General features: G+C 40.4%; 1 protein-coding gene across 3 annotated transcripts in view; it reads left to right on the top strand.

The window, feature by feature from the left end:
* The window catches only part of spock1 (SPARC (osteonectin), cwcv and kazal like domains proteoglycan 1), a 151,372-nt gene extending 125,242 nt beyond the window's left edge, over positions 1-26,130 (top strand). For all 3 annotated transcript variants that reach the window (XM_086158272.1, XM_086158271.1, XM_086158273.1), the window contains exons 8-12: positions 15,401-15,520; positions 16,607-16,828; positions 17,932-17,994; positions 18,574-18,711; positions 24,820-26,130. In XM_086158272.1, the coding sequence (XP_086014398.1) occupies positions 15,401-15,520; positions 16,607-16,828; positions 17,932-17,994; positions 18,574-18,711; positions 24,820-25,016 (740 nt within the window). In that variant the 3' untranslated portion in view covers positions 25,017-26,130. The remainder of the gene's footprint in view (positions 1-15,400; positions 15,521-16,606; positions 16,829-17,931; positions 17,995-18,573; positions 18,712-24,819) is intronic.
* The last annotated feature ends 587 nt before the right edge of the window (positions 26,131-26,717 follow it).

Below are 26,717 nucleotides of genomic sequence, written 5' to 3'. Positions count from 1 at the left end.
AAAGTCTTCGGGAGGCTTTGCGTCGAAAATGTGACAGTCGGACCGATGTCATTACTTTTATTTCGGATAAAAACGATGATGACGTTGAAGATTGGCCGAGCGGCAACGAAACCAGCCGAGTCAGGATTCAGAAAATCCTTTTTATAGCCGTTGAAAACATTTTGGATCCAACGCCGCCATTAAAAATCATCTCGCCGTTACAAAGGTCGAATATAACACTCGCTTTACGCTTTGGTTCGTCTTCACCGATTCGGGAGAATATTTAACAGGATTCTCAAAATAAAATGCTGCAGAGACAATAAGCAAGTGGTGTGAAATTTGCTAAAAAGACAAAAAAGCAACTTCCAGAATTTCAACTTTGTCTCTCTGTCCTTTATTGCTCTGTCACTCCGGTGGTTTTGATTTATAGTTTTAGGTTCTAAGAATATGCTTCATGCAGTGTTACACTGTACAGCAATATGAAAGTGAATAATGTTTTTTTATTCAGCGTGAAATAATGCAAGGCTCAGGCAAGTCGGGCTTTTGCGTCGCTCTTTCTGCACTAAATTCATAACCTATTTTGTTTGCTTTATTAGCAGACGTGGGCGAAAAATGACAAGAAGCCTTCCAGGCTCACATTTTTCACCTGCTTTTTCTCGTCTACTTTTATTGCATAGTCAAATATTCCTTAAAAAAATATATATTTCTGCCTTTCACTAGCCTGGGAGAAACATGTGGCTCATCCCTGAGTCAGTCAAGGGTAGTTTTAAAGCAGGGGTGTCAAACATACGGCCTGCGGGCCCGAACCGGCCTGCAAAGGGGTTTGCAGGATAATTTGAAAGTGAAAAAATGCATATAAGACAAGGATTTTTTTTTTTTTTATTATATGCAATCCAAGAATTTTCCACTAGGGGCGCACTATTTTGGTCAGAGTAGACGACAATCCGCATCACTGAGACGGACCAATCAGCAGACGTTATCAATGCACCACCTGTTGCTTGTTATGACGTTGTTTCTACCCTGTTCTCCACCTCCCCGCTACGCCCTCACTAGCCAAAATGTCGTTATCAAAACAGAAAAGTAGTTAAAGAGTGTCGAATTTTCAAAGAAAAATTGACTACGTCCTATTTATTTACGGAGATATATGGGAAACCATATGTGGAAACCTTGGGAAACCTTTGTGCTTAGCATGTGTGCAACAAGTTTCGTTATTCAAGGAATATAATATACGGCGCCGCTACAAGACTCATCACAGCGAAAAATATGACAGCTTGTAAAGAAAACTGAGAAGAGATAAGATCGACGAATTGCAGGCGGGTCCGAGGAAACAGCGTCCATTTTCACCCATAGCCGAGAAATCAGTGAAGCAGCGGTAAAAGCCAGCTAGCTAATTGCTAGCGAATATGTGCAATTTAAAGTTAAGTCACCAGCTTCACTACAAACGAGTATGGTGGAATTCAATTTTCATGCAACTCCATGCATTTTCAGTATGTATTGTATGTGTTTGCATCTTTCATGGATGTAGTTTACACATTTACAGGACAGGTGAATACTTTCTTCCTTACACATTTAATAGCACTCTTTTTAGTTTGTAGGGTGTAGGCAGGGATTCAATTTAGATTTTATATGCACATGTGTAAATGGTTTAAAAATCCCTTTCTTTATAAGTCTCATTTAATCTTAAAGTGCATTACTGTATTTTTCAATATCAATTACTTGTTAAAGTTTTGTGCCTTTGTACGATCAGTGGGATCTCATGATCACATGATTGCAATGCAAACATGTGAATGATAGAAGTAAATTTCACTTTTGTCAAAGGAAATATGAGGTGTTTCATGAAATGTTTTGTAAAGGGATTGTTCATGAAATTCCAAGATTTTCCTAAAGTCCTTGTACTTCTTTACACCAAAACAGAGGAAAGACATGATATTTTGGTTATTTATTGCTGAGTATGCTATTATCTAAATGGTCCGGCCCACTTGACATCTACCTTGGCCGTATGTGTAACTACTCTGCGACCGAGCTCGTCTTCCCTCAGAACTTACCGTTTTTAAACATTTTAGTTGCTTACAAGGTTGCTAATTTCCAGCAAACCCGGAGATTTTGTTTCATGTTGCAGCGAGGAAGCCTGAGAAAGCAGAAAGGGCCAGGAATTCCTTTTGAAATATTCATCCCCGATGGGAAGCTTGTTACTTGCAATGTCTTGCTTGTGCATTATTATCTTTATATTCTCGAAATTTCCTAGAAGTAATATGTTAAGACAAGGTTAACCGTATTCATAAATTCTTGATATTTCTCTGCTCGGTGTGTTTTCTCTGACTCAACACTTACAGAGAATGTCATCACAGCGTCACGCTCGAAACAAAACCAACTTGTTTTTTTTTTTTTTCCACGCCGGTGTCCAGCTTTTTGTGTGTCTCTGCCAAATTCATTATTATAATAACTTTTAATGTAGCCTTTTCTTTTTTTTTTTTTCCAATTTTAACGCTTACCTATTTTTCAACAAAGACCGAACAAGAAAAGTGAGTGGATGAATGGTCTGACCCATCTTACTAAATTAATTCTGTCTCAGGGGCCCAGCGCCAAAATGCTCTCCTCTATTAACACACATATTCCACGCGCAAAAGTAAAAAAAAATTATAAATAAGGCAATGTGATGTTTTTTTTTTTTTTATGTATTGTATTTTTTTTTCCCCTTCTGGACAAATCAAACAAACCCAAACCAACACCTCTATGGTTGATATGAAGAACATCACCGGAGAAAGGGAATAATTAGTTTCATTTATTTTTGTCATCGCTATTGTTTATGTTCCTGTCCATGTTGTCTATTTTCACCCTTAGTGTTGTTTTTATTTCATCCTGTTGTTCATTCTTATCCCTTATGTTGTTGTTGTTGTTGTTCTCTCTGCTCTATTTATTTGTGGATGTTTTTTCATTCTTCTAATTGTCTCTCTATTTATTTCTATTTATATTTATTATTCATATCTATTGACACTATAACTGTAACGCTGCTGTGACAGAAGAATTTCCCCCAAGGGATCAATGAAGTATCTTATCTTATCTTATCTAACTGAAGCATTAGACTTTTCTTACTGAAATAATACAATCAATAATATATACCTTTTTTTAATTTCTCCTTTTTTTTTTTTTTTAAGAAAAGATGCACATACAGTATATCATCAATAGCAGCTGCCCAATGTTTTCATAGTAAACATGGGGATTTACAAATTTTAGAACAAACCATTAAGCTCTTTTTACTGAAATAATAATAATAATATCCATAATATATATACTTTTTTCTAACTTTTCTTCTTTTTTTTTTTTTTTTGAAAAAAAGATGAATTTAAAAAAGAATTTCCCCTATGAGGATCAATAAAGTTTATCTTAAGTTAAATATGTCCTTTTTTTTTAAGCACTGAGAAAATGACAAGTCACACATTTTGTCTTTTTTCAACCATTTTGATGAATCACCCGACATAAATATAAGACAATAAAAACATGCTGTAGGTCCAGCGTTGATTTTAATGAATTGTTATCTTATCTTATCTTATCTAACTGATTTTAGAACAAACCATTAGACTCCTCTTACTGAAATAATAATATCAATAATATATATCATATAATATACCTTTTTTTAATTTTTCCTCTTTTTTTTTTTTTTAAGAAAAGATGCACATACAGTATATCATCATTAGAAGCCGCCGTATGTTTTGATCGTAGCAAAACATATGGGGATTAATAAAGTTTATCTTATCTTAAATATGCCCTTTTTCTCAACACAGAAAATTATAAGTTACATATCATATGTTGTTTTTTTTTTACTTATCTTATCTAACTGATTTTAGAACTAACAATTAGATATTTCTTACTAAAATAATGATAATATCAAATATATATATCTTTTTCAAATTATTCCTCTTTTTTTTTTAAGAAAACATGCACATACAGTGTAGAGTACCATCAATAGAGGCGGCCAGATGTTTTGATGGCAGCAAATAAGTGAAGTAAAAAAGAATAGAAATTAAAAAATAACTTTAACTGCCTTTTAATTGTGATTAAATGCGCCCCCTTCGCAGCCCCCAGATTTGATACAAAATAAAAAAGGGCTTCTCCTCTATCAGTTATAAAAACATACCTGAAACATTTGGAAAAACATAAGATAAGATAAGATAAGATAAGATAAGATAAGATAAGATAAGATAAGAAAAGATAAAATTTTTTGATCCCCTTAGAGGAATTTTTTTCATCACAGCCATGTAACAGTTACAGTGCCAATAAATATGAATATAGATTTAAACATAAATATAAAGACAACTAGAGGACAATTAGAAATAGCAAAAGTGAAAATACCAACAAAAAAAAACACAAAAATAGAGAGCAGAGAGAACGATATCAACAACATCAAGGACAAGAATGGACAAGAGAATGGGAAAAATAAATAAAAATAAACAGAGTGTCAATAGTAATGACAAAAATGAAATAAATAAACAAGAATTAGCAGGATGCGAATGGGCTGAGACCAACAGGGACAAAATAAACACTAGAATTAGGGCATCATAAATGATTGCAGGTGAAAGACAAACACCTATTTGGAGCATTTGCTGAATCTCATTGTGCTCTTTTTTTGCTCTTTCCTTTTCCCAGCAAAGACAGATTAAAAAAGGGATTCGGGTCCAAGATGTCATTCACGTCTAACGAAAACGACGGCAGCGTAGATCACACACACACACACACACACACACACACACACACACATCAGCTCAGCTCTTTCATTTTAAGGGACGTCATTATTTTTTCCATTCATGTTTTATTTTATTGCCACATGAGACCTGCGCTGTACCGTTAATGTTACCAATCTCTTCGTCACTCCTTCTGTCTCATAACTTGGACTGTTTCACTCCAGGTTTCATAATAGAAGGCTAATAAATTAATTATTGGTATTATTATACTAATACAGTATACCCTTGTTTGAAAAAGAACCCGTGATAGGCAAAATCCGTGAAGTAGAAACCTTTTTTTTTTTTTTTTACAATTATTATACAATTAAATACTCTATTATACATTGAAAAGAAAGAACAAACCATTTTACAGGCTCAATCATTTGTTTCACAAATAAAACTACTGTACTTTAGAAACATTTTTTTCAACAAATAACTTCTGTACTGTACTGTCAAATAATGATTTTAATCATCAATGTGAACAGAAGGCTTCAAATTTCGGAGATTAGCTCCGCCCACTGGGACCTGGGTAATTGGATTAAACGTGAGAAAATTAAAAATAATTATGAAAAAATTGCGGACAGTTGCAACCTTTTTGCATCCTTATTAAAACTTATCGCCGCTGTCGTCCTTATGTTTTTTTTCTTCCTTCTTTATGGAACGAACGGAAGATTCATTCATTCCGTAATGCCGACCTACAGCCGCATAGCTTTTAGCTTCCCTTAGCATGTCCAGAAGTTTAACTTTATCTGCCATAGATAGCATCTTCCGCTGCCTTTTGGTGCTTTTGTCGCTCCAGAGCGTTTTGTCAACATTATGGGTTTTTAGAGAAACTTGAAATTGCAAGAGAATTTGCACGTGCGTCATGTAAATTCGGTAAGATGTTTTACGTACGTGTGCATATTAAACTGCAACGTTATTGACGCACAGGTGGAGAAGAAGCCGAGTGACTTTTTAGCCAATCAGAATGCAGAACACGATGCACGATGCAAATCCGCGAAGTAGCGAAACTGTGAAAAGTAAACCGTGTTTTAGCGACGGATCTCTGTATCTCATGTTCAAACATGGAAACCTGCGGTTTATAGACAAGTGTACAAATGTACACATGTATTTATTTAGTTGTTTTTAGCCGGCTTATATTCAGGTGTGCTCAATAGTTCCGAAATGATGTATGAACCCCCATTTTTTTTGTTTTTTGTTCTTTCTTGCTCGATACCAGACTACATTGGAAGACATTTTCAGTATTTGGTTTTCAACGAGCCTCCGATGTTTTGGTAGAGAAGAAGTGGAGTGACTTTTTAGCCAATCAGAATGCAGAACACGATGCACGATGCAAATCCGTGAAGTAGCGAAACCGTGAAAAGTAAACCGCGTTATAGCGAGGGATCGCTGTATTCTTAATGTTATCCAGCGTCCATCCCGCTCTATCCTGATTTGCAAGAATGTCGGGCCGAGTTTGCAATTCCGACCACTTTTCCACGCTCACATTTTAATTTAATCATAACAGAAATGTTAACAAAACAGTGGGATTATTCCAACTTTAGCGGTGTAATATTCTGCACGAAACGAAAGGCACGGGTTCACGTGCCGTACCTTTTTAGGGGAACCGAAAATACAATTCACCCGTCGGTTCGTTCGGTTTTTTTTTTTCTTCGAGATCGTATCCGATCGGCGAATTCAAAAACCGAACCTGAATTAAAAATCCGAAGAATTTCGCTTTCGAACGCGCCTCTTTTACCTTCCTCCTGTCTTCTTCTTCCTTCCCTGTGCTGACATTCAAAAGAAACAGCATATTACTGATCATTATCTGGGCTAAGCGTCACTCATCGCTGGCGAGCACCACCTACCTTTCCACGGGGACAATGAGATCACGCCGGCGAGCTGATAGCCAGAGGGCAAAGAAAATCAAACCCGACCATGTATCTTTTTAATGAATCTCAGCCCCGATTCCTTCGAACTCCCGTTTCACTGCCTCGGCCCATTTCTTACCTTGTTAGAAACGCGACGGCGCTCTTAACGCTTCCATCTTGTCGCTTCTACTTTTCATCTTTCCTCTTCATCTCCATCCTGTCGGACCACGTCGCTCGTATCAAAATGATCACCGGCCAGGAATTAAATACGCCTTTCGGATGAGACGGGCTCGGTTAATCATTTATGAACGTCAAGCAGGATCCTTTGGAAAAGGTCCAAGACTACCGACGGCGTGACCGGGGGTTTCGTGTTTGTCGGACGGACGAGATTATCAGTTTAGGCTTTCTGTCAGTTTGGTACAAACATTTGTTGAGACGGCAAATTGCTGCATGAGTGCAACGGATTTGGTTTTTGATTTGAAGGTTTGACAGCTTTAACGTAATTATGAAGTAGTCAAGGTCTTCCTTGACATCTGTTCAGAATATGATTAGATTTCAAATTAGATCCAACTGGATCCAAGTAAAAATTTCAAACTAAAAATGGCTTCTTATTTTTTCTCATTAATGCCGCTCAGGATGTATTTATCATATAAATGCAGAGCGAGCACTACTACAATTTCCACAATTTTGTATAGTAATTTATTGATGTTAATAAAAATGCAGATTATTCTCTCTTTTCTCTTTTTATTCACCAATTTATTTTATTTTTTTAATTTTATTCTTGATGTTCACAGTTTTGATGGGGCCACCCCATGTTGCCCCTTGGGGACTAATAAAGTTTTTCTGATTCTCTCACTCTAATTCTGATCAGATCATTATTTAAGTAAATGGAAACTAAAATCAGATTACATCAACAGTCATAGAATTTGTAATAACCTCCTATATCAGGGGTGTCAAACGTACGGCCTGCGGGCCGATACTGGCCCGCCAGGGGGTCCAATCTGGCCTGTTGAATAAATCTACAATTTGAAAAAAAAATACATAAAACTCATGTACTTTTTTGAAATTAAAAAAAAAAAAAACAGTTCCTATCTTGTCTGCTATGGGTGCACCGTTTTAGTCGCTGTTTTAGTGTTAGCAACATGGCACACCTGACCTGCTTCCAGGTCGGGAAATAGCATTTTTACATTTTGTTAGAATTGATTTTCTGCTGGCCCCGACACACTCATCGGCAAGATGTCGTTGTTAAAGTGTAGTTTAGGGTTTTCCAAGAAAAATACCACTTCTTATTTGTTCGTTGAGGTTAATAATAAACCTGCATACTCGGTGTGGATGCAGGAAGTTACGAAAAATACAACAAAATGCACAGAGAACTGAGAAGACAGAAGTCGGGCTTAGTGTTGTTGAAATTGCACTTACGTTGTTTTAATGAAGTTGTTCATATTATCATGTTCATATCGTATTTACGTACCGGTAGATGAGGAAGCAGATTGCGCATTGTTTACCTTCGGAGTTGGCGAGGTTGTTTAGAAGTGACACAGAAGAAGAAGATTTCGTTGGATTTAGTGATTACAAGCGACACTAATTGTTTGGTTGTAGCATGTGCTATATGCTGTCCTTATTTGACTGACTCTTACCATAATATGTTATGTTAGCATAGCCTAGCAGGCACGTTCTCACTTTGTTGTTTATGTGTCATATGGGCTCTACTTGTTCAGCCTGTAGTTCTCTATTCTATTTTTATTTTAAAATTGCCTTTCAAGATGAAATGTCTATTCTTGGTGTTGGATTTTCTCAAATAAATTCCCTCCCAAAATGCGACTTATACTCCAGTTGTTGGATTTTCTCAAATAAATTCCCTCCCAAAATGCGACTTATACTCCAGTGCGACTTGTATATGTTTTTTTCGTCCTTTATTATGCATTTTTGGCCGGTACGACTTATAATCCGAAAAATACAGTGATTACGCTAATATTTTACCGGTTGCACCCTTGACATGGGATCAGGCCATTAGGTTTGACACCCTTGTCCTCTATCTTACTGCAATGAGTAGGTCAGTACTTTTAATGAAACTAAAACATTGATCTTTTTGGTGTATAAGATCAATTTTTTTAAAATGAAATGCCTAAAAATAATTGATGTGATCCATCATGTTTATTGGGGTTTAAAAAAAGAAAAAAAAATCACACATAGATGTTGACACGGGGTAATTAAAAATAAGCTTTGGGGTAATAATGACCACATTTGTCATCCATGAAAACAAGAACCGATTTACAAGTAGCCTTTGCTTTCACTTCAGCGCTAAAACGCAGACAAGAAGAACGCATCTTCCCTCCGCTGATCTATATTCACATCGGCGAAAGCCGGCAAAAGCAAACAAAAGTTTTGCAGGAGAGAAGTAAGGAGGGATCAGAGTTTAATCCCCCGTCCGTCATTCACCGATCGACAGTCCTTGTCGACGGCGCCGTTTGTCCGACTGTCTTTCCGCCGCTCCTTCATCCCGGTTCAGGCTCACCGACTACCTGAGAGGGAAGGATTGTTGCGGAAAAAAAAAAAGTCTGACATGGTTTCACTAACCCTCTGCACAGCAGGGTTTCCCCGTGAATCGATAGCGGTGAACAAAATGTAAGATTTCGCTTTTTTATGCAGGTTTAGTCATCGGTAACACCAACTTCTCAGGTCAAGCTCGCTTTCTTTGAGCCGAGCAGCGGCGGTCAGATGATTGTCAGATGATTGTCGCGTTCACGCCGCGAAACTCTGAAAATAAGAAGTGGCAAAGAGGTGAGAAAAAAAAAGGAATTTGTTATCTAAAAAAAAAAAAATATGTCCTTGAGATACTAGAAAAAGGAAAAAAAAAAAAAAACAATCCCATCCGCTGCCCAGTTAGGGATGGGAGCCGGATCAAAAAAAACGACTGAATAGAGGTTTGAAAAAAAAACACACCAAAAGTGCTTCGAAAATAAAGATAATTTATTTTACGAAAAAACCCTCTCGTGTGACGTTTCGAGCAAACATAGGCTCTTAAACTAATAAATAAAAAAACTAATAAACTAATCGCTGAAGCACTTCTGAAGATGAACTTATTTTAACCTGCCTAGAAAAACATAACATTTAAACTCAGATTGGAGCTTGTAAAGTTCTGCCGTGGCCTTTTAGCGTAGAAGTTTGAAAAAATTCTGCACACCATGTTTGCTCCAAAAGTAATGATAATTTATTCTACAAATAGTACAAAACACATATTTTTGCAAACATAGGCTCTTCCTCAGACGCTTACCAGAGATTTGTGTTTACAAACATGTTATTGTGGCACCATTTTTAAAGGGGATGATCTTCTGATTCATTCCCTTCTTTTTTTTTGCCATATTTTTTTGTCATATTAACATTATAACATTATCGTCACCATTTTTGACACTTGACCCCGAGAAGCTGATGCTCTCATATGTACAAATATGGAAACTAAAACATTCTTAATGGAAGAGTTTCAGCACATATAAATATAAATATAATTTAATAATACTCGGTATTTTAAAAATAATATAAAATACCAGCAAGGAATGCATGGATTCCCTTGATTGCAACTCAAATTGTCATGTAGAAGTAGCATACCGTATAGTCTTATGGAAGGCTAGGCTACTATAGCTTAAAAGTTAGCCTACAAGTTAGCCACACCTAATGTTGACAAAAGAGTTGGTGTTATTGCTATAGATCTTTTATTATACCATTATCTTCCAATTCAAACCGCTATACTTTTTCCTTTCTTATACCTGTACTGTGCTCACTTTTAGCCTGGATTGTTTGGACTTTACTTCCTTCCTCCTGTTCCTCGATGATCTTAAGATTTGTTTCTAAATCAATCGCTCTCCTTTGCTTCTTGGTGGAAGATCCGTGAGCAAAACTAGCGGCCTCTTTTTTTTCCCAACATCTTCAAGGGATAAAAGGTATCGAAAGTACTGTAGAAAAATAGGTAACTAGTTCAAGTACACTACGATACTGGTGACTGAATGAGACTCAGTGACCGAGGGAGAGAAGATGTGAGTTGCCTAAACCCAACTTATCTTACTCAGCTACTTTTGGGTACACTTACACTCTTGCGCCGCCACTGTACTCGCAACTTCGAGATGTTTTCGTTCAGCGGTCAGAGTCGTCACGCCCGTCGTGACTCTGAGTTGTCGCTAACCGAGCACGTCACTCAATTAGACCAACGGACGAAATGAAACCGATAGAAAACATGTTATGGACAACAAGCGGACATAGGATACAACCAAAACCGGTCGTGTGCCGTTAGCAGTGCAAGAAAGGTGATGAGTAGAATGGTTGCTTGTAACCTGCAGCTGCTAAATGAGCTCTGCACACCAAGGAATGCCTTATTGTCCTGACCGTGCCGCTAACATACAAAGGATTGCCCTTTTCTCATTGCCTCATCAATAGACTGACATCTATAAGGCCCAGATGCCGTCAACAGGTAGGGTCAGAGCAGGATGTTTTTCCCGAGGAGAATGAAGTTGTCTGGTGTCAGTAGCGGGCTTCTCAAGACCTTCTAGTAGTCTCTGGTAGCCAGCGCGCCCTTCTTGGGAATAGTGTGCTGGTGCCACGACCGCTGAGGTCAACAAGCTCGGCGTCGGGACTGAACCTGGACCGTCTTGGATCGGTTGGCGGTGTTGAGGGTGAAGGACGAACCGGGAGCTGCCCCGGACAATCCTTCCCGACCCTCGCGCCGGGAGCCGTGGCCGATGGGCAGCTCGTTCGGCCATCGGTTCGTCCCACGCCGGCGCAGAACCCGATGTTTCAGACGCTCCTTTGCGCCCACGACCATCAGGCTGTATCACAACTCTGACCGTCCGGAGGTGCATCTGTGCTTCCGCGACCTCCCTACCTCACCCATTCACCTGTTTTGGGGTTCACTACTGGAACCGCCATGTTTGTTTTTTCTTTAATATCAAATCTACTTAACCAGACAAAGAGTGAGAACCACCCATGAGGTTCAAAAACGGGTAAACAAAGGTGAAAAATCAGGCCAAATGTTTGTGCCAATTGCGGAAGTGGTGGTTACTTAAGGGGATGGAGAAATGTAGCGGTGGACTGATGCAAGCAATATAGTGAGATATTGTGTAATAACCTAATGTTTTTCTATTTTATCCTTGTTGGTCTCAGCTCTTTCCCATCCTGCTTATTTTTGTTTATTTTTGTCATTTCTTTTGTCGTTCTGTTTATGTGCCCATCCTTGTTGTTGTCATTTTGGTTGTGTTTTTTTTTGTTTGTTTGTTTTTTCTATTCTGTCCATTCTTATCCATGTTGTTGTTGTTCTCTCCACTCTATTTATTTTCTGGATGTCTTTTGCTATCTTCTAATAGTCTATTTATAATCATATTTATTGATATTGTAACTGTTACGCTGCTGTGACAAAAGAATTTCCCTTATGGGGATCAATTATCTCATCTTATTGGTTTGGCAAAAAGCGCGTAGCGTGAATCGGGCGTCAACCACCTTCCCTTTTTCACTATCATCCATCTTAGAGCGTCGCATGAATGTAACATGAGAATATGTTGCATTATTAAGCCTTTCAAAATAAATTGGAACACTATTGGATGATTTCGGAGCGCCGCAGAATGAATGCTTCTCTGCTCAACATAATGAGGTATGAACTCGAATGTTAAACCAACACTGATCAAAAACATCTTCAAGTTCCCTCAAGTAGTTTCATCACGAGATGAATATATAATAGGTTCTTTAATAAAGTAGCGCTCCAGCTGTGGCCATACATTCATAAAAAAAAACGCACGTTTCTTCGTCCTTTTAAGCTAATATGTGTGTCATTTCTTAAACCGTGAGCCAAAAAGAACTTTTGATTTTTATACCAAGTGCCGTAACGCCTCTTTTCGTGCGCAGCGATTTTATAACGTTTCATCAGTTTTCCCTTCGGCGTGGAGTCAAACCTGTTTCTGACAGAAAGCACAAAAGTCCGACGCGTCGAGCGACACCGGCGAGACTAAAAATTTGAGCAAATAAGCCCCTCATCTCGCCGCGTCGTTTTCGAGCCTATCTTTTCAGCGAAGTTAGGCCGGTTTGAAGTCATTTGTGTGGCAGGAGAGGGAGGTTCGGCGGGTCGATTGATTCTCCCGAAGAGTCCGAGTGGAACCTTGTAAAGGCTTGATTGAGAGAGGAGACGGTCGGAGCAAGAGTCCGGAGAAGAAAACAACAGCGTAAAAAGGTGGGAGACAAACGGGGTAAAAGTAAGGCTCGGATATTTGGCGCCTATAGGATATATCAGAAACGAGATGGGAAATGAAGCACTCAAAGCAATTTAGGTGAGATAAAGAAACAGCGAGAGAGAACTCCTCTCGAGAAGGAAACCGAGATAGGAATACTCAGGTGTGATAAATGTCTTCCGCCGAAACCGAGAAAACCGATAGTCGGAAGAGGGCGAGATCGGAAATGAACCGGCGGAAAGACGGAAAATGGGCGGGCGGTTCGGAAAGGTTTAAAAAAAAAAAAAATTTCAATGACGCGACGGGACGAGGGACGATGAAGGATACGCCAACGTCAAGTTTGTTTTTGTGTTCATCTTTTCTCAGAACTATAATATTTAGTAGAAGGAGACATGTAATGTTGATATTTTGCACTTTCTCTCTAGACAGTGGAAATGAGCAGAATGAAATGTTGTCTGCCGCACCCTAAAGGGTTGTATTATAGTCACATACACACCTTGAAATTGGAATTCCAGACATAATGCCACTCTGATAGCCAGCTAGATAAATGTTATTTTTGTCTGCTTGGCTGCAGTCGGTAACCTGGGGGTCGTCGTTCTTTCATTGCCGCTGCAATAATGATAAAATCGCATATGACATACTAAACGTATTGTGTGTGTGTGTATGTGCGGTTTTGTATGTGCGCATTCGCATTTGTACAGATAATAGAATGCAAAATTTGCAAAACTAAAATGATTCAGATAAACCTGATTAAAGTTTGCCAATACTATAAATGTCGCTATATCTCATAATGATACAAAAAAATATGACTGAAGTTTAAAATGGCTTGTTCATACATTTCACTTCCCTGACAGTTTGTATCTTGTAGTTAAATTGTGATACGGCATAAGTGAGAGGAAAATGTCACAATTATAAAAATAATTAAATTTAAAATAAAAAAAAAACACACAAAAATGTTGATGTCATCTACTCAATTTTTCCATTTTGTTGGTTTATTTAAGCCAACATATGATGGTTAATAATTCAATGATTGCAATTATAATGATATGCAATGATTGCAATAATCAACATAATTGTTAATAATATGATTTATATTTATTTGGCATAATTGTTCTCTTATCCATAAGAGTCACTTAATAATAGTAAAATAAATAATTATAATAACTATTATTATTATCATTATTATTAGTATTATGTGACCATAGTTGTGTGATTGTGCCTCACAGAATGATATTCATGTTTTTTTAAATGTTATTCAAAATGTAATGTATTTATTAAGAATTATTTGCAGATGACTTGTTGCTGTTGACAACCGATCCATTATTCCAGGTATTGTTTCAGTCTGGCTTTAAGGGATTCTTTGTCTTTCCAAAAATTGATAAAAAATAAATAAGTAAATAAATAAAAATAAATAAATATTGTAATTTCCTTGTTATTTATTTGATACTGAAAAACATTTTTAAATATGGTGCTCGCTTTTTCAAGGGAACTTGTTTTGTACATATTCATGTGATTCTGGAAATTTCAAGGCTCTTTTTTATTCATTTCTTTTATCTATTTTTTTATTTTCAATATACAAACCTTGTGTAATAAAACTGCCATATCCGTCGGCTCCTGTAGTTCTTTTTACAAGCCAAAACAAACACCTGAATTTCAGGCTTGATGTCAAAACACGACTGTATAACATGATGTTTTCCTGGCCGGACGGCAGGATCGCATGCAGTCGCGTCCTTCTGATTCTCCTTAAATGTTATCTTTAAAATGTTTGACACCACAGCAGTTCCTGTCGGGGAAAATAACACATTTTTTTTTTTGAAGCACGAACTTCGACGACGCCCTCGCGAATTACATCTTTTTCAAGCTAAAAATGACTCCCTTGGATCGGCAAAGCGAACGCGAGGTAGACGACTCCCGGCATCCATCGCGATAAGCTTATAAAAAAAAAAAAAAAAAAAAGGGAAAAATATCATTCGAGCTCAGCTGCAGAATAAAGAAAAAAAAGGGAGATTTGCAGACACAGATGACAAGAGGGACAGCCGAGGCAGAGGTCAGCTTAAATTGCAGACTGACCCTGCGAGTCCTCCGGCGCTGTAACAAGCAGGGATTTGTAAGACAATCAGGGGTTGGTTTTCATCTGGGCTTTAACAAAATACATCGTTTCTTTACGCGCTCTCTGAGGACGGAAGCGGGAAGAAAAACATCGGCGCATTCAGCGGTGCAAATATACAGTAGAACGTGTAAAAAAAGAAAAAAAAAAACTCTAAATATTGTGTAATAATGTCCTTTCATTGCGCTATATTTAGAGTATTTCTCTTTTTTTTTCAACATATACTGTATATTTGTGAAGATCTTTAAGAATTGTCCTGTAAGTGTGTGTGTGTGTGTGTGGCAGTGTCTGCGCCATTATGCGTTCCTATGGTTACTGACAAAGACAGCTGCTTTTCAGTTTATTCTATCGCTCCTTTGTGTTTTCTCAAGGAGAAGAGTTTGAAATAAGAAACACAGAAAGGAAAATTACATAACTGAAATGAAAGTTTGATAAGGAGCAAGAAAATACTTTGTCCGTTGACAGCGTCTGACTGACAGACCCTTCTCTCCTGGTGTATTGTGTGTGTGTGTGTGTGTGTGTGTGTGTGTGTGTGTGTAGCCTGCACTGACACAGAGCTCCACAATCTGGCTGCCAGGCTGAAGGACTGGTTTGGAGTTCTCCACCTTGATGCCAACAGAGATCTGAAATCGTCCGACACCTCTGACTCGGCCGCTGGACGTGAGTAAAATCCCCTTGAGTGTGTGATATCGATAACAACCAATGTTTTATTAAACCCGGCTCGTGGCTTAAACCTGGCTTAAACCTGGTTCGTGGCTGGCGAAGCACTGTATTCTGCAGCTGAGGAGTCGCAAGAAAAATCACTAGCGCCCCCTACCTGGAGGCAGGAGAACTGCGTGCCTCACTTAGTGGCTTTTTGCAGCCGTTGTTGACAAATTGGAAATGTAGTTCAAATAGCAAAAGTGTTTCAACATTTAAATATTTACAGAGATACAGCAATACAGTCTTAGTGCAGAGCTTGCTAGCAGTCAGCCATCTTTGAGGCTCAACAGTCCGCAGCCTCACCGCACGCCTCAGTATTTGAACAGCCATGTGAAAATCTAGCAATTTTGAATAAAAAAACAATCTAAAACGGGTGAAGTTAAATGAAAAATGCCCTTTGAGGGGAAATCAACAAGCAATGTTTTATTAAACCTGGCGGTGAGGTTCGTGGCTGGCGAAGCACCGTATTCTGCAGCTGAGGAGTCGCAAGAAAAATCCCTGCAATCACTAGCGTGCCCTACCTGGAGGCAGGAGAACTGCGTGCCTCACTTAGTGGCTTTTTGCAGCCGTTGTTGACAAATTGGAAATGTAGTTCAAATAGCAAAAGTGTTTAAACATTTAAATATTTACAGAGATACGGCAATACGGTCTTAGCGCAGAGCTTGCCAGCAGTCAGCCATCTTTGAGGCTCAACAGTCCGCAGCCTCACCGCACGCCTCAGTATTTGAACAGCCAATGTGAAAATCCAGCAATTTTGAATTAAAAAACATTCTAAAACGTGTGAAGTTAAATGAAAAATGCCCGTTTAGAGCAAATCACCGGTAAATATAACCATTTCATTCTTTTTTTTATGGCACATTTTTTTCTTTCCAAGATTGGCAAGTGAGGCACGGCCTCTCCTGCCTCCCCTGACCGCACCTCACTGCCAGGCAGTTGCCGTCACACACTCCCTTTGTTTTCTGCAATTTGTCCAAAAATTTAATTCACCCCATGGAAAACTCAAGAACTCTAACCTTTTGACGTTCTGTTTTTTTTTTTTTGTAGACTTTGACACAAGCATCTTGCCTATTTGCAAGGAGTCTCTGGGCTGGATGTTCAACAAACTCGACATGAACTTCGATCTCTTGCTGGACCAATCGGAGTTAAGCGCCATCTACATGGACAAGTATGAGTTGTGCATGAAGCCCCTGTTCAACTCCTGCGACTCCTTCAAAGACGGCAAGCTGTCAAACAACGAGTGGTGTTACTGCTTCCAAAAGCCTGAGGGTGAGCAAGAAAAAAAATTGATATAATATTATTATTGGATGTTGACGGGAGGGGGGTTTATATGTGTAATACGGTCATTTGCAGTGTCTGTAAAATATAATCGACAATCCATTGAGTCTTGTCTATTAGTTTTTCTTTAATATATTAATATATTTAATAAATTAATATATTCTTTTTTTTAATATAAAGAAATGTAGAGGTGGACTGATGTAAGCAATATAGTGAGATATCGTGTAATGCCCTAATTTTTGTCTATTTTATCCTCCTTGGTCTCAGCTCATTCACTTCCTGCTTATTTTTGTTTATTTATTTTACTCTTGTCGTTGCTATTGTCACTCTGTTTATGTTGTTGTTTAGTTTGGGTTATCTATTTTACTGTTTTGTTTTGTTTTTTTTCCCATTCTGTTGTTCATTCTTATCGTCGATGTCGTTGCTGTTGTTGTTGTTGTTGTTCTCTCTGCTCTCTATTTAATTGTGGATTGTATTTTTTTTTTCCACTATTTTCCCTTTTGCTATTTTCTAATTGTCTCTATTTTTATTTATATTTATTGACTATTATAACTGTTATGCTGCTTAGACAAAAGAATTTCAATCAATAACGTTTATCTTATCTTATCTTAACTTATCTTATCTTATCTAACTTAATGTTTTTCCAGAATGTTTTTAGGTATGTTTTTAAGACTGATAGAGGGGAAGCCCTTTTTTTATTTGTTTTTTATTTGTTATGCTGCTGTGACAAAAGAATTTCAATCAATATCGCTTATCTTATCCTATCTTATCTTTATCTTTATCTTATCTTATCTTATCTTATCTTATCTTATCTTAACTTATCTTATCTTATCTTATCTTATCTTATCTTATCTTAATGTTTTTCCAGAATGTTTTTAGGTATGTTTTTAAGACTGATAGAGGGGAAGCCCTTTTTTTATTTGTTTTTTATTTGTTATGCTGCTGTGACAAAAGAATTTCAATCAATATCGCTGATCTTATCTTATCTTATGTCATCTTTTGTCTGATATTTTATTAGAGATGCGGATAAATTAGGTGGAATACAAAGTGTAGCCTCTTTGTCTGAGGCTGTTTCGTGTCCGTCCTCTGTGCAGGATTGCCTTGTCAAGCCGAGAAGACCAGGATCCAGAATCAAATCAGAAAGAAGAGCTTCATAGGTCAGTTTGATTGACAGATGTCCGTCAAACACGTAGAATTCAACACTCTCATCTCAGGCGCACACACACACACACACACACACATGCTGAAATGTCAATTTCAAAGGCAAATGAAAGTCTTTTGGGTGATAAAAGAATCACGAAACAGGAAACATGAGACGCACAGAAGGAACCACGAAGCACAAGCTGACCTTTTTTTTTTGTTATACATGTCGGCGCCTTGAAAAATGAGTTTGAACAAGGTCAAATGAAGGGGGCAGAAAATAAATGTGCATAACTGCGTTTCTCTGTGTGTTTTTGAAAGTGACTGATTCTTTTGAAGCAGAAAAATGTTTGGTTTTCTGTCCCGCAACCTTTAGTGCAGTAAATCACGCTTGATATCTGTCCGTGACGACTCAAGAACTCGGCAGGTTACGTAAACACTGCCGGGGTGCAGTCTGATTCCTTTTTATTATTTTTACCCGTTAAATATTGTCACTGCACTTCTCTGTTTGCGACTCTGTTTACTTTCTTCTTCCCCCCACGTCTGTCTCCTGACACATCCTGAATCCTCTCCTTCTCACCCCTCTTCATCTCTAGGATCTTATATTCCTCGCTGCACGGAGGAAGGCTACTTCAAACCAACCCAGTGTCACGGCAGCACCGGCCAGTGTTGGTGTGTGGACAAATACGGCAATGAGATCGCGGGTTCTCGAAAACAGGGGAACCCCAACTGTGGTAAGACTACGTACCCCAACGTGCTCTCTTAGCCAGGGGTGGGCAATTATTTTGGCTGGTGGGCCGCATGTCTTATTTCATTTTTCATTTATTTCATTTTTCATTAAAAAAATTTCATTTTAATTATTTACATTTTTTGGCATTTTATTTCTTTTTTTTACTTTAAAATCATGAATGATCATATAAATGTACCGACATTATTTTGTATGTAATCATCCATACAAAATTAAACAAAGGGGAACAAATAAGGAGTTTCTAAATTCAATATTGATCGAAAATACTTCTTTAAATACCGTATTTTCACGACCATTAGGCGCACATAAAAGTCAAAGATTTTCTTCAAAACGTGCGGTGCGCCCTATCGTTCAGTGCGCCTTGTGTGTGTGTGTGTGTGTTATTGTAAGGCGGACGTAGTAGAGAACACAATGAGAAAGGGGGAAGTGTGGGCGTGGATTGTACGGTATATAAAAACGCGGCTAAGGAGACCAGGTGTTTTTTTCCACGCATCACCATCGCTGTTGATCTGTGACTATGCGTGCTCATCTCACAGCCTGAACTCTTTTTCTTTTTGGCATCTTAATCGGTTTTAAATGATGCTGTTTGCAGACGACACTGTGATGTGTAAGTGAGGGCAGGAAACGGGTGGAGGAAGGTCCAGTTGCCAAGACGAGAAGATTTCCACCAGAATTCACCGTGACCTCAATATCATTACTATGTTTGCAGATGACATTGTGATGTGTAGTGAGAGCAGGAAACGGGTGGAGGAACATCTAGAGAGGTGGAGGTTTGCTCTGGAAAGGAGGGGGATGAAGGTTAGTCGCTGCAAGACAGAGTAAATGTGTGTGAATGAGAGGAACCCGGGTGGAACGGAGAGGCTACAGGGAGTGGAGATTAAGAATTTCAAGTTCTTAGGGTCAACAGTTCAGAGCGTAGGAGAGTCTGGAAAAGAGGTAAAGAAATGCCTTCAAGCAGGTTGGAATGGGTGGAGAAAAGTGTCTTCGGGTGGAACGGTGAGGCTACAGGGAGTGAAGATCAAGAAGGTGGAGGATTACAAGTACTTAGGGTCAACAGTCCAGAGCGAGGGAGAGTGTAGAAAAGAGGTACTATGTGATAGAAGACTATCAGCGATGCTCTGTGGACTAGAAACAGTAACCAAAAGACAGGAGGCAGAGCTGGAGGTCGCAGAGATGAAGATGTTGAGGTTCTCTTTGGGAGTGACCAGGATGGAGAGGATCAGGAATGAGTCCATCAGAGGGACGGCACATGGTAGATATTTTGAAGAGAAGGTCAGAAATGCCAGGCTGGTGGACGGAGGCTGGAATTGGAGGTCGAGAGGAAGACTGAAGAGAAGATTGATGGACGTCGTGAGAGAGGAGGATCCAGAGAATAGGGTTAGATGGAGAGGGTTGGATCACTGTGGTGACCTCTGAAGGGAAAAGCCCAAAGGAGAAGAAGAAGAAGAAGAAGACTCTGGTCCACAGATGGAACAGGCATGTCTTGATGTAGGGTGTCATCTTGCACTTCTGGTGATCCTCCTTGAAATGAAGACATTGTTGATCTGTTCAGCTGCTTTGTTGCTGGTAGCTCGCCAGGCTAGTCTGTGAAATGCTAGCACCTCGAGGTGGCCAGAGTTACAGCACCTCAGGAGTTCTTTTGTAAAGTCCTTGTGATGCTTTTTCTGGCCACCAGCTGCCCGCTTAGAGTTGTGTGTCCATAGAGGACTTGGCATAAGAGGCGAAAGCCAGGCATGCAAATAGCATGGATGCTAGTTGGAGTCCGAATGTCAGCGTTGGGGATCCGGTCTTCCCTGGACTGGTTGAGAGCTTTTCGGAGACAGCTAATGTGGAACATTATATAATAAAAATCATATAAACAAGCTGTTGGAATCCATGTTTCAGTCAGGTAGAAACACAAACTGCCACTTCGGTGCTGATTTTCAGGTTGTTGTTGTCAAGAACTCTTTTTCGAAGGCGCCCAAAAAGCTGAGGAGGAATTGTCGATCCGGTAGTGTGTTATTTCATATATTATTGCGAACATACATGCACATGTTCGCACCAGCGGTTTTCGTTTTGTTCGCTGTATTTGCCTCAATTTGTCCGGCCGTCTTTCAGTGTTAGTGCTCTAATCCTGCAGGACTTCTACATGTCAGTCTTTTTGTATTCCTTTGAAATCTCATCGCCGGGCAGACGAGACACTTAGTAAGTCTGCAGAACGTCTCTTTAAAATACATTCAAAATAAAAGAAAACCTCCTGACCCCACTATTGTGGTTTGCATAGTGTCTCTCCCTTCCTACACAATATTCCCCCATTATATGGAGTAAATTTATAGCAGATTTTTAGAAAATGTGCCATCTATTCTTCCTCCGAAAAGAAAACACTGGCAGCCGCAATTACTTTTTGACGTCTAAAATAAAGGTACCACTGTATATATTGCTTTTTATTACCTTTACGCTTTGTATAAACAAGTGTGTCGTGTGTTGGTTCTGAAATTCACAAAGTATTACGGAAAAAAATTTAATTTTATTTATGTAATGAACTCATTTTGAGCTTTGGGCTTTCAGAGCGTTTAGCGGAGCCTTGACCAGAATTTTAAAATTAAATCGTGAAAAAAAATCACCGTGTCGGCGAACAATAAAAAATAAATATTTGCAAAATATCTTCATAAATATTTATTTTACCTGGTTTATGGCACTTCTGCTCCTGAACTTCTGCGCACAGCATCTGCAAATCGGGACTTTACCGGCTTCTGCGAGTGTGACTTTTATTTTGAGCGGCGAAAAATAATAAATATAATTTTATTTAATATTTCAAGATCACAATAATCTTCCAACTTAGAACAAAAAAAAAAAAAAAAAAAGAATTAACACAAGTGAAATACACTTCAATTAAATATTTAAAATTTATTTTCCCAAGCCACTCGGAGCCGCGGGTTGCCGACCCCTGGTTTAGACGATCAATGAATCCAGGAATGAGTAGAAGGGTGAATAATGTCAATGAAAAGCTCTTGCCGTCACAAAGAAGTACTCAATACAGATCAATCATCAATCATCGGTGGGAAAAAACGACACGTGTGTGTCCACATCCTTGAAATGTAATAAAATCAATTTATATTATACTAGCTTTTACCTGGTCTGACGCACGGAGGGTTTTGGTCTGAGAGGAAATAACGCTCGGGATAGAACGACGGCGTAAACATGCGATCTTTTTAAAGAAAACCAAACCGGCAACGGACACGACGACATGGGTAGTTGATGAACTGGCGCCGGTTCATAACTAGGGCGGTTAGTGCATCACCTCCGTGCGAAGGACGCCGGTTGGACTCCCACAGGAGGCTTCTCCGCGTGGAGTCATCCTCCGCTCCGTTCGGTAAACATGCGACGGCTAAATTGGAACAAACAGGAAAAATTGGCAGGATGTTTAAATGAGCGAGCCGACGGTTGTTCGTCCGTAAGCGGCGCCGTCGGATGGCGTACGAGCCTCTCGCCCGACGACGGCTGGGATCGTCTCCGGCGTCCCCGTGAACCCGAGCGCAGACTAAGCGGCGGATAATGGACGGATGGATGGTTCATAACTAGCGATGCTACTTCTGACTTCCTGTTTGTCCATTAGCATCTGGCCAAAAGTACCCCATTATGCACATCAGTACCTATTAACTGAGATAATTGAGAGACAGAGTGTCCCATCTACCCGACGTATTTCGTATCAAATTAGAAAAACCAATCGCGCCTGTTAGCATCGTAAACGTCGGTATTCCTCGTAGGTTTGCACGTCTTCGGGTAAATCGCGAAACGAAAGGCCCGGGGATTTTGCGGCGGAATAAGTAGCCAAAACGAGCCCAGACAGACGAGCTGATCACCATTCATACAGCCGGCTCGCTATCAAAGATTACGGCTCCCTCAAATGCCAGTCCGGTCCAAAGTCAGTAATTGCAGGTTCCAATATTGATGAGGCATCTCTCAAGCCACCACAAACCCTGACAGCAGCAGCCCTTTTGTCTGCAGCCTAACAAGCTCATCTGACTCTGACTAAATGGCCTCGGGCTGGAAAAGCAGAGAGCGCCTCCATTCCTGCCGGCGCGGAGCAAACAGGTAGCGGCGGGACGGCGTTGGGATCGATATCCTAAACGCGAGGACGCCAAGCTGATTTTTTAACTCTACGAGCGCCGCTCGACGGCAAATAGGCTGTTATGAAGTGATCGGGAAAAGAACGCGACGTTTCAAAAACGCTAGAGGCGATAACGAGTCCCAGCATTCTACGGATACGCAGCGTTCAGAATTAATACGAAAACAATTGCCGGGCGTCTGTGTTTGCGCTGCACCTCAGTGTAATGCAACACGGACAGATATTGCTGCAGCCGCAGAGATAAGCAGCCCACCAGCGCCGGTGTTCCATCTATTTATTTCCACGCCGCCGTTTGTTATCTCGTCCGGCGTCGATTTGCATACGGTGTTTTCGGGCCGCGTCGTGCGCCAAGCCGATGGTTTCAGCGTAAATGCGTGTTAGATTTCATGACCGAATTAACGTTCATCGTCACGCCGGTGTGGTTGCGCGGTGGATAAAAGTACAGTAAACCCTTGTTTTTCGCGCGGGTTTATGTTCCGTAAAGAACCCTTGATAGGCAAAATCCGTGAAGTAGAAACCTTTTTTTTTTTTTTTTTACAATTATTATACAATTGAATACTCTATTATACATTGAAAAGAAAGAACAAAACATTTTACAGGCTCAATCATTTGTTTCACAAATAAAACTAATATACTTTAGAAACGTTTTTTTTTTCAACAAATAACTTCTGTACTGTACTGTTAAATACTAATTTTAATCATCAATGTGAACAGAAGGCTTCAAATGGCAGAGATTAGCTCCGCCCACCGCGACCCGAGTAATTGGATTAAACGTGAGAAAATTAAAAATGATTATGAAAAAAATTGCGGACAGTTGCAACCCTTTTTGCATCCTTATTAAAACTTAGCGCCACTGTCGTCCTTATGTTTTTTTCTTCCTTCTTTATGGAACGAACGGAAGATTCATTCATTCCGTAATGCCGACCTACAGCCGCATAGCTTTTAGCTTCCCTTAGCATGTCCAGAAGTTTAACTTTATCTGCCATAGATAGCATCTTCCGCTGCCTTTTGGGCCCTTTTGTCGCTCCAGAGCGTTTTGTCAACATTATGGGTTTTGGAGAAACTCGAAATCGCAAGAGAATTTGCACGTACGTCATGTAAATTCGGCAATCTGTTTTACATACGTGTGCATATTAAACTGCAACGTTATTGACGCACAGGTAGAGAAGAAGCGGAGTGACTTTTTAGCCAATCAGAACGCAGAACACGATGCACGATGCAAATCCGTGAAGTAGCGAAACCGTGAAAAGTAAACCGCGTTATAGCGAGGGATCGCTGTATACCAATGTTCAGAAATGGGATCGTAGTATCGGACCAAACAGCCCTTTCTGGAGAGTATCTGTAGTTCCCATGAATAGCGTCTACATGAATATAAGTGCAAATATATGGACGCTTCTTGTTGTCTTGGCGACCGGACTTGACTTTCTTCGGCTTCTTCAGGTCCGATGACCGGTGGGGAGTTTACGAATGTAACCCGCGGGCGGGTCGAGGCTACGGTGGCTTGTTGTTTAAATGGAAGAGTCGATCTGCTAGCTAGAAGCTAGCTGTAAGGGGGGGTTGCTATGCTAACGGGGGTGTTGCTCGTTCATTGGAACAAGGGAGCAACATTGTGGGAAGACCTGGATTGGAAACCCATTGGATCCCATGAACTGTGGACGTTACCGGGAGCTTCTTCTGGCGCTGAGTCTTTCCTGGCTGTTTGGAAACGTTGAACGTTTGCGAAAGGTTGAGCATAACAACCTCCCCCTTGACCTAGTTTCTGCCGATCGACAACAAGCCGCCATAACCTCGACCCGCCCAAAACCAAAACAGTTATATTCCGAAAAACCCCCGTCGGTCATCAGAACCGAAGATTCCTCTCGGATGAGTGTTTGAAACGTCTTCAAGTGAAGAAAGTCAAGTCCGGTCGCCGCCGCAAGAAGATATCGACGAGGATTCTTTCGCAGACATACCGTTTATGGACGCTTGTATTATTTATGTCAACAGATGAAGACCAAGAAACATCGGGCGATTTCGGCAGCGGCGGCGCTGTTATTCTCCTGGACGACCAGGAGGAGGAAGCCTCACCGAGCGGGCAGAGCCGACAGAAAAAGAGACGGGGCCGGATCCACCCCAGAGGAACCATCGAGGACGACGAGGACGAAGAGGACGATAAGGACGACGAGATCGGCTACGTCTGGTAGCTCCGCTCCATTTTACCCCTGCTGACCAGGAAAGTCCATGAACTCAGCGCAGATTTGAAGCCATTCCAGCGTCTCCTTGACAACAGTTCATCTTTTTGGCTCCCGAACTTGTTCTCGTGAATTACGTCCGACTGCTCCTCCCCCCCCTTCCGAAACAGAAAACAAAGAGCGCGTTCCGCTTCGGTAATCGTCACGTTCCCCCCGTTTGGATGGAACTCGTCCCGTCTTCTCCTTCCGCTTCTCTTCCTCGTATCTTCTCCGTTGTCCCCGATATTCCCCTCTCCTGTATCGCGACGTCCGTGTCAGATCCTCGCATCGATCCGTCAGCCCGGATGCATTATAGCTGATATATTGGATGTAAATATGTTTCCTTGAGGAGAACAAAAGTGTGTATTTCCATCAGCGGTCGACGATCGCGGTCTGTTTTCAACCATCGGACTCCCCTCGCCGTTTAAAGATGTCTCTGCATATCAAGGACACATTTCCAGACCCCGAGATTCTCCCGCTCGTGGTTATTTCTCGGAAGATTGTAAATTATTTAACCGTCGATCTTGAATGTCCCAGAAAGCCCAGGAAGCAATGAGATTAATGATGTGTTGTCGTTGATGTTGCATGTTACTCATCGTGTTTCTGTAAAAGAGAGATTTACCTGGCCAGGTCTCAGCTCTATGCATCTCAAACAGAAGGTGATGCCTATTTGGCTGCTACAATACTTTGTTGCTATGTTAATGCTGTCTAGTGTCATTTTGGTTCTTCTGCCAATCTCAGGAGGTAGAAAATTGCATTGCAGAGCGATAGCGGTGTAGAAAATGCAAACAGTAGAGCCCGCGGTCCGAACGGGCATCGTGCAAGCCGGCTATTATTTCGCTAAATCGTCAGTGAGGCTTCTGAGACTGTTGGACTCTGCATGGACTCCGGAGGAAGTCGCCGCTCCTGAGCCGGGAGGAAATATAGCGTCACGGAAGCAGAGAAGAGGCTCTGTTCCGCCTCCCGCCAATTGGTTATGTTCGGTAACTATAAATTTAAATCTCCACCATGTCGACCGAGTGACTTTTTCTTTGTAACTTTAAACATTTAAGTAAAGCGGCACTTTGGGTGTCTTTTGAACCTTAAAGGGTCTTTGTCCGTGTGTCGCTTGTCCCGGTAAGGCGCTACGCCTCCACGCTCCCCGTCCCGACAACGGCTACGCCCGCGCTCGCCGCCAAAAAAACCCCACCGACGAGCATTCTCGACATTCCGGTCCTCCGGCTTTCGGCTTTATTTTTCCGAAGCGCGGATTTCCCCGCAGCGGTATAATAAAAGCCCTCTATCAAATCTGACCTTTTCCAACCTTGAGAAAGCAGCCTCCCCCTGTTAGAGGCGGACGTTAACGGCAGCGGCGGAGAATACTCTTATCGCTTACTCTTGAGAGAAAAGAATCACAAAAGCCGGTCGTGGCGTCCAAAAAGAACATAAAAGCTTAATGAGTGTTTTTGCACTATCGCTGCCTAATGGGACAGCTGACCCCGCCGGGTTGAAACGGCCCACTCAGCACTTTTAAAAAAACGCACCGTACCAACAATCAAATGAAAAAAAAAAAAAAAAAAAAAGCACCAGAATCTTCTTGCAGGAAAAAAATATCAGACGTTGAAAAGAAGGAATTATGCCAGTAGCCTCAGAGAGCGTATAATTACCCGTTCTGGGAGCCCGGCGAGTGCATCA

This window comes from Fistularia commersonii, chromosome 13, assembly GCF_037954325.1.
Source record: "Fistularia commersonii isolate RoL2024-O1a breed Wild chromosome 13, RoL_Fcom_v1.0, whole genome shotgun sequence".
Lineage (NCBI taxonomy): Eukaryota > Metazoa > Chordata > Actinopteri > Syngnathiformes > Fistulariidae > Fistularia > Fistularia commersonii.
Note: the sequence above shows the minus strand (reverse complement) of the source record. Positions and strands in the feature narration are given on the sequence as shown.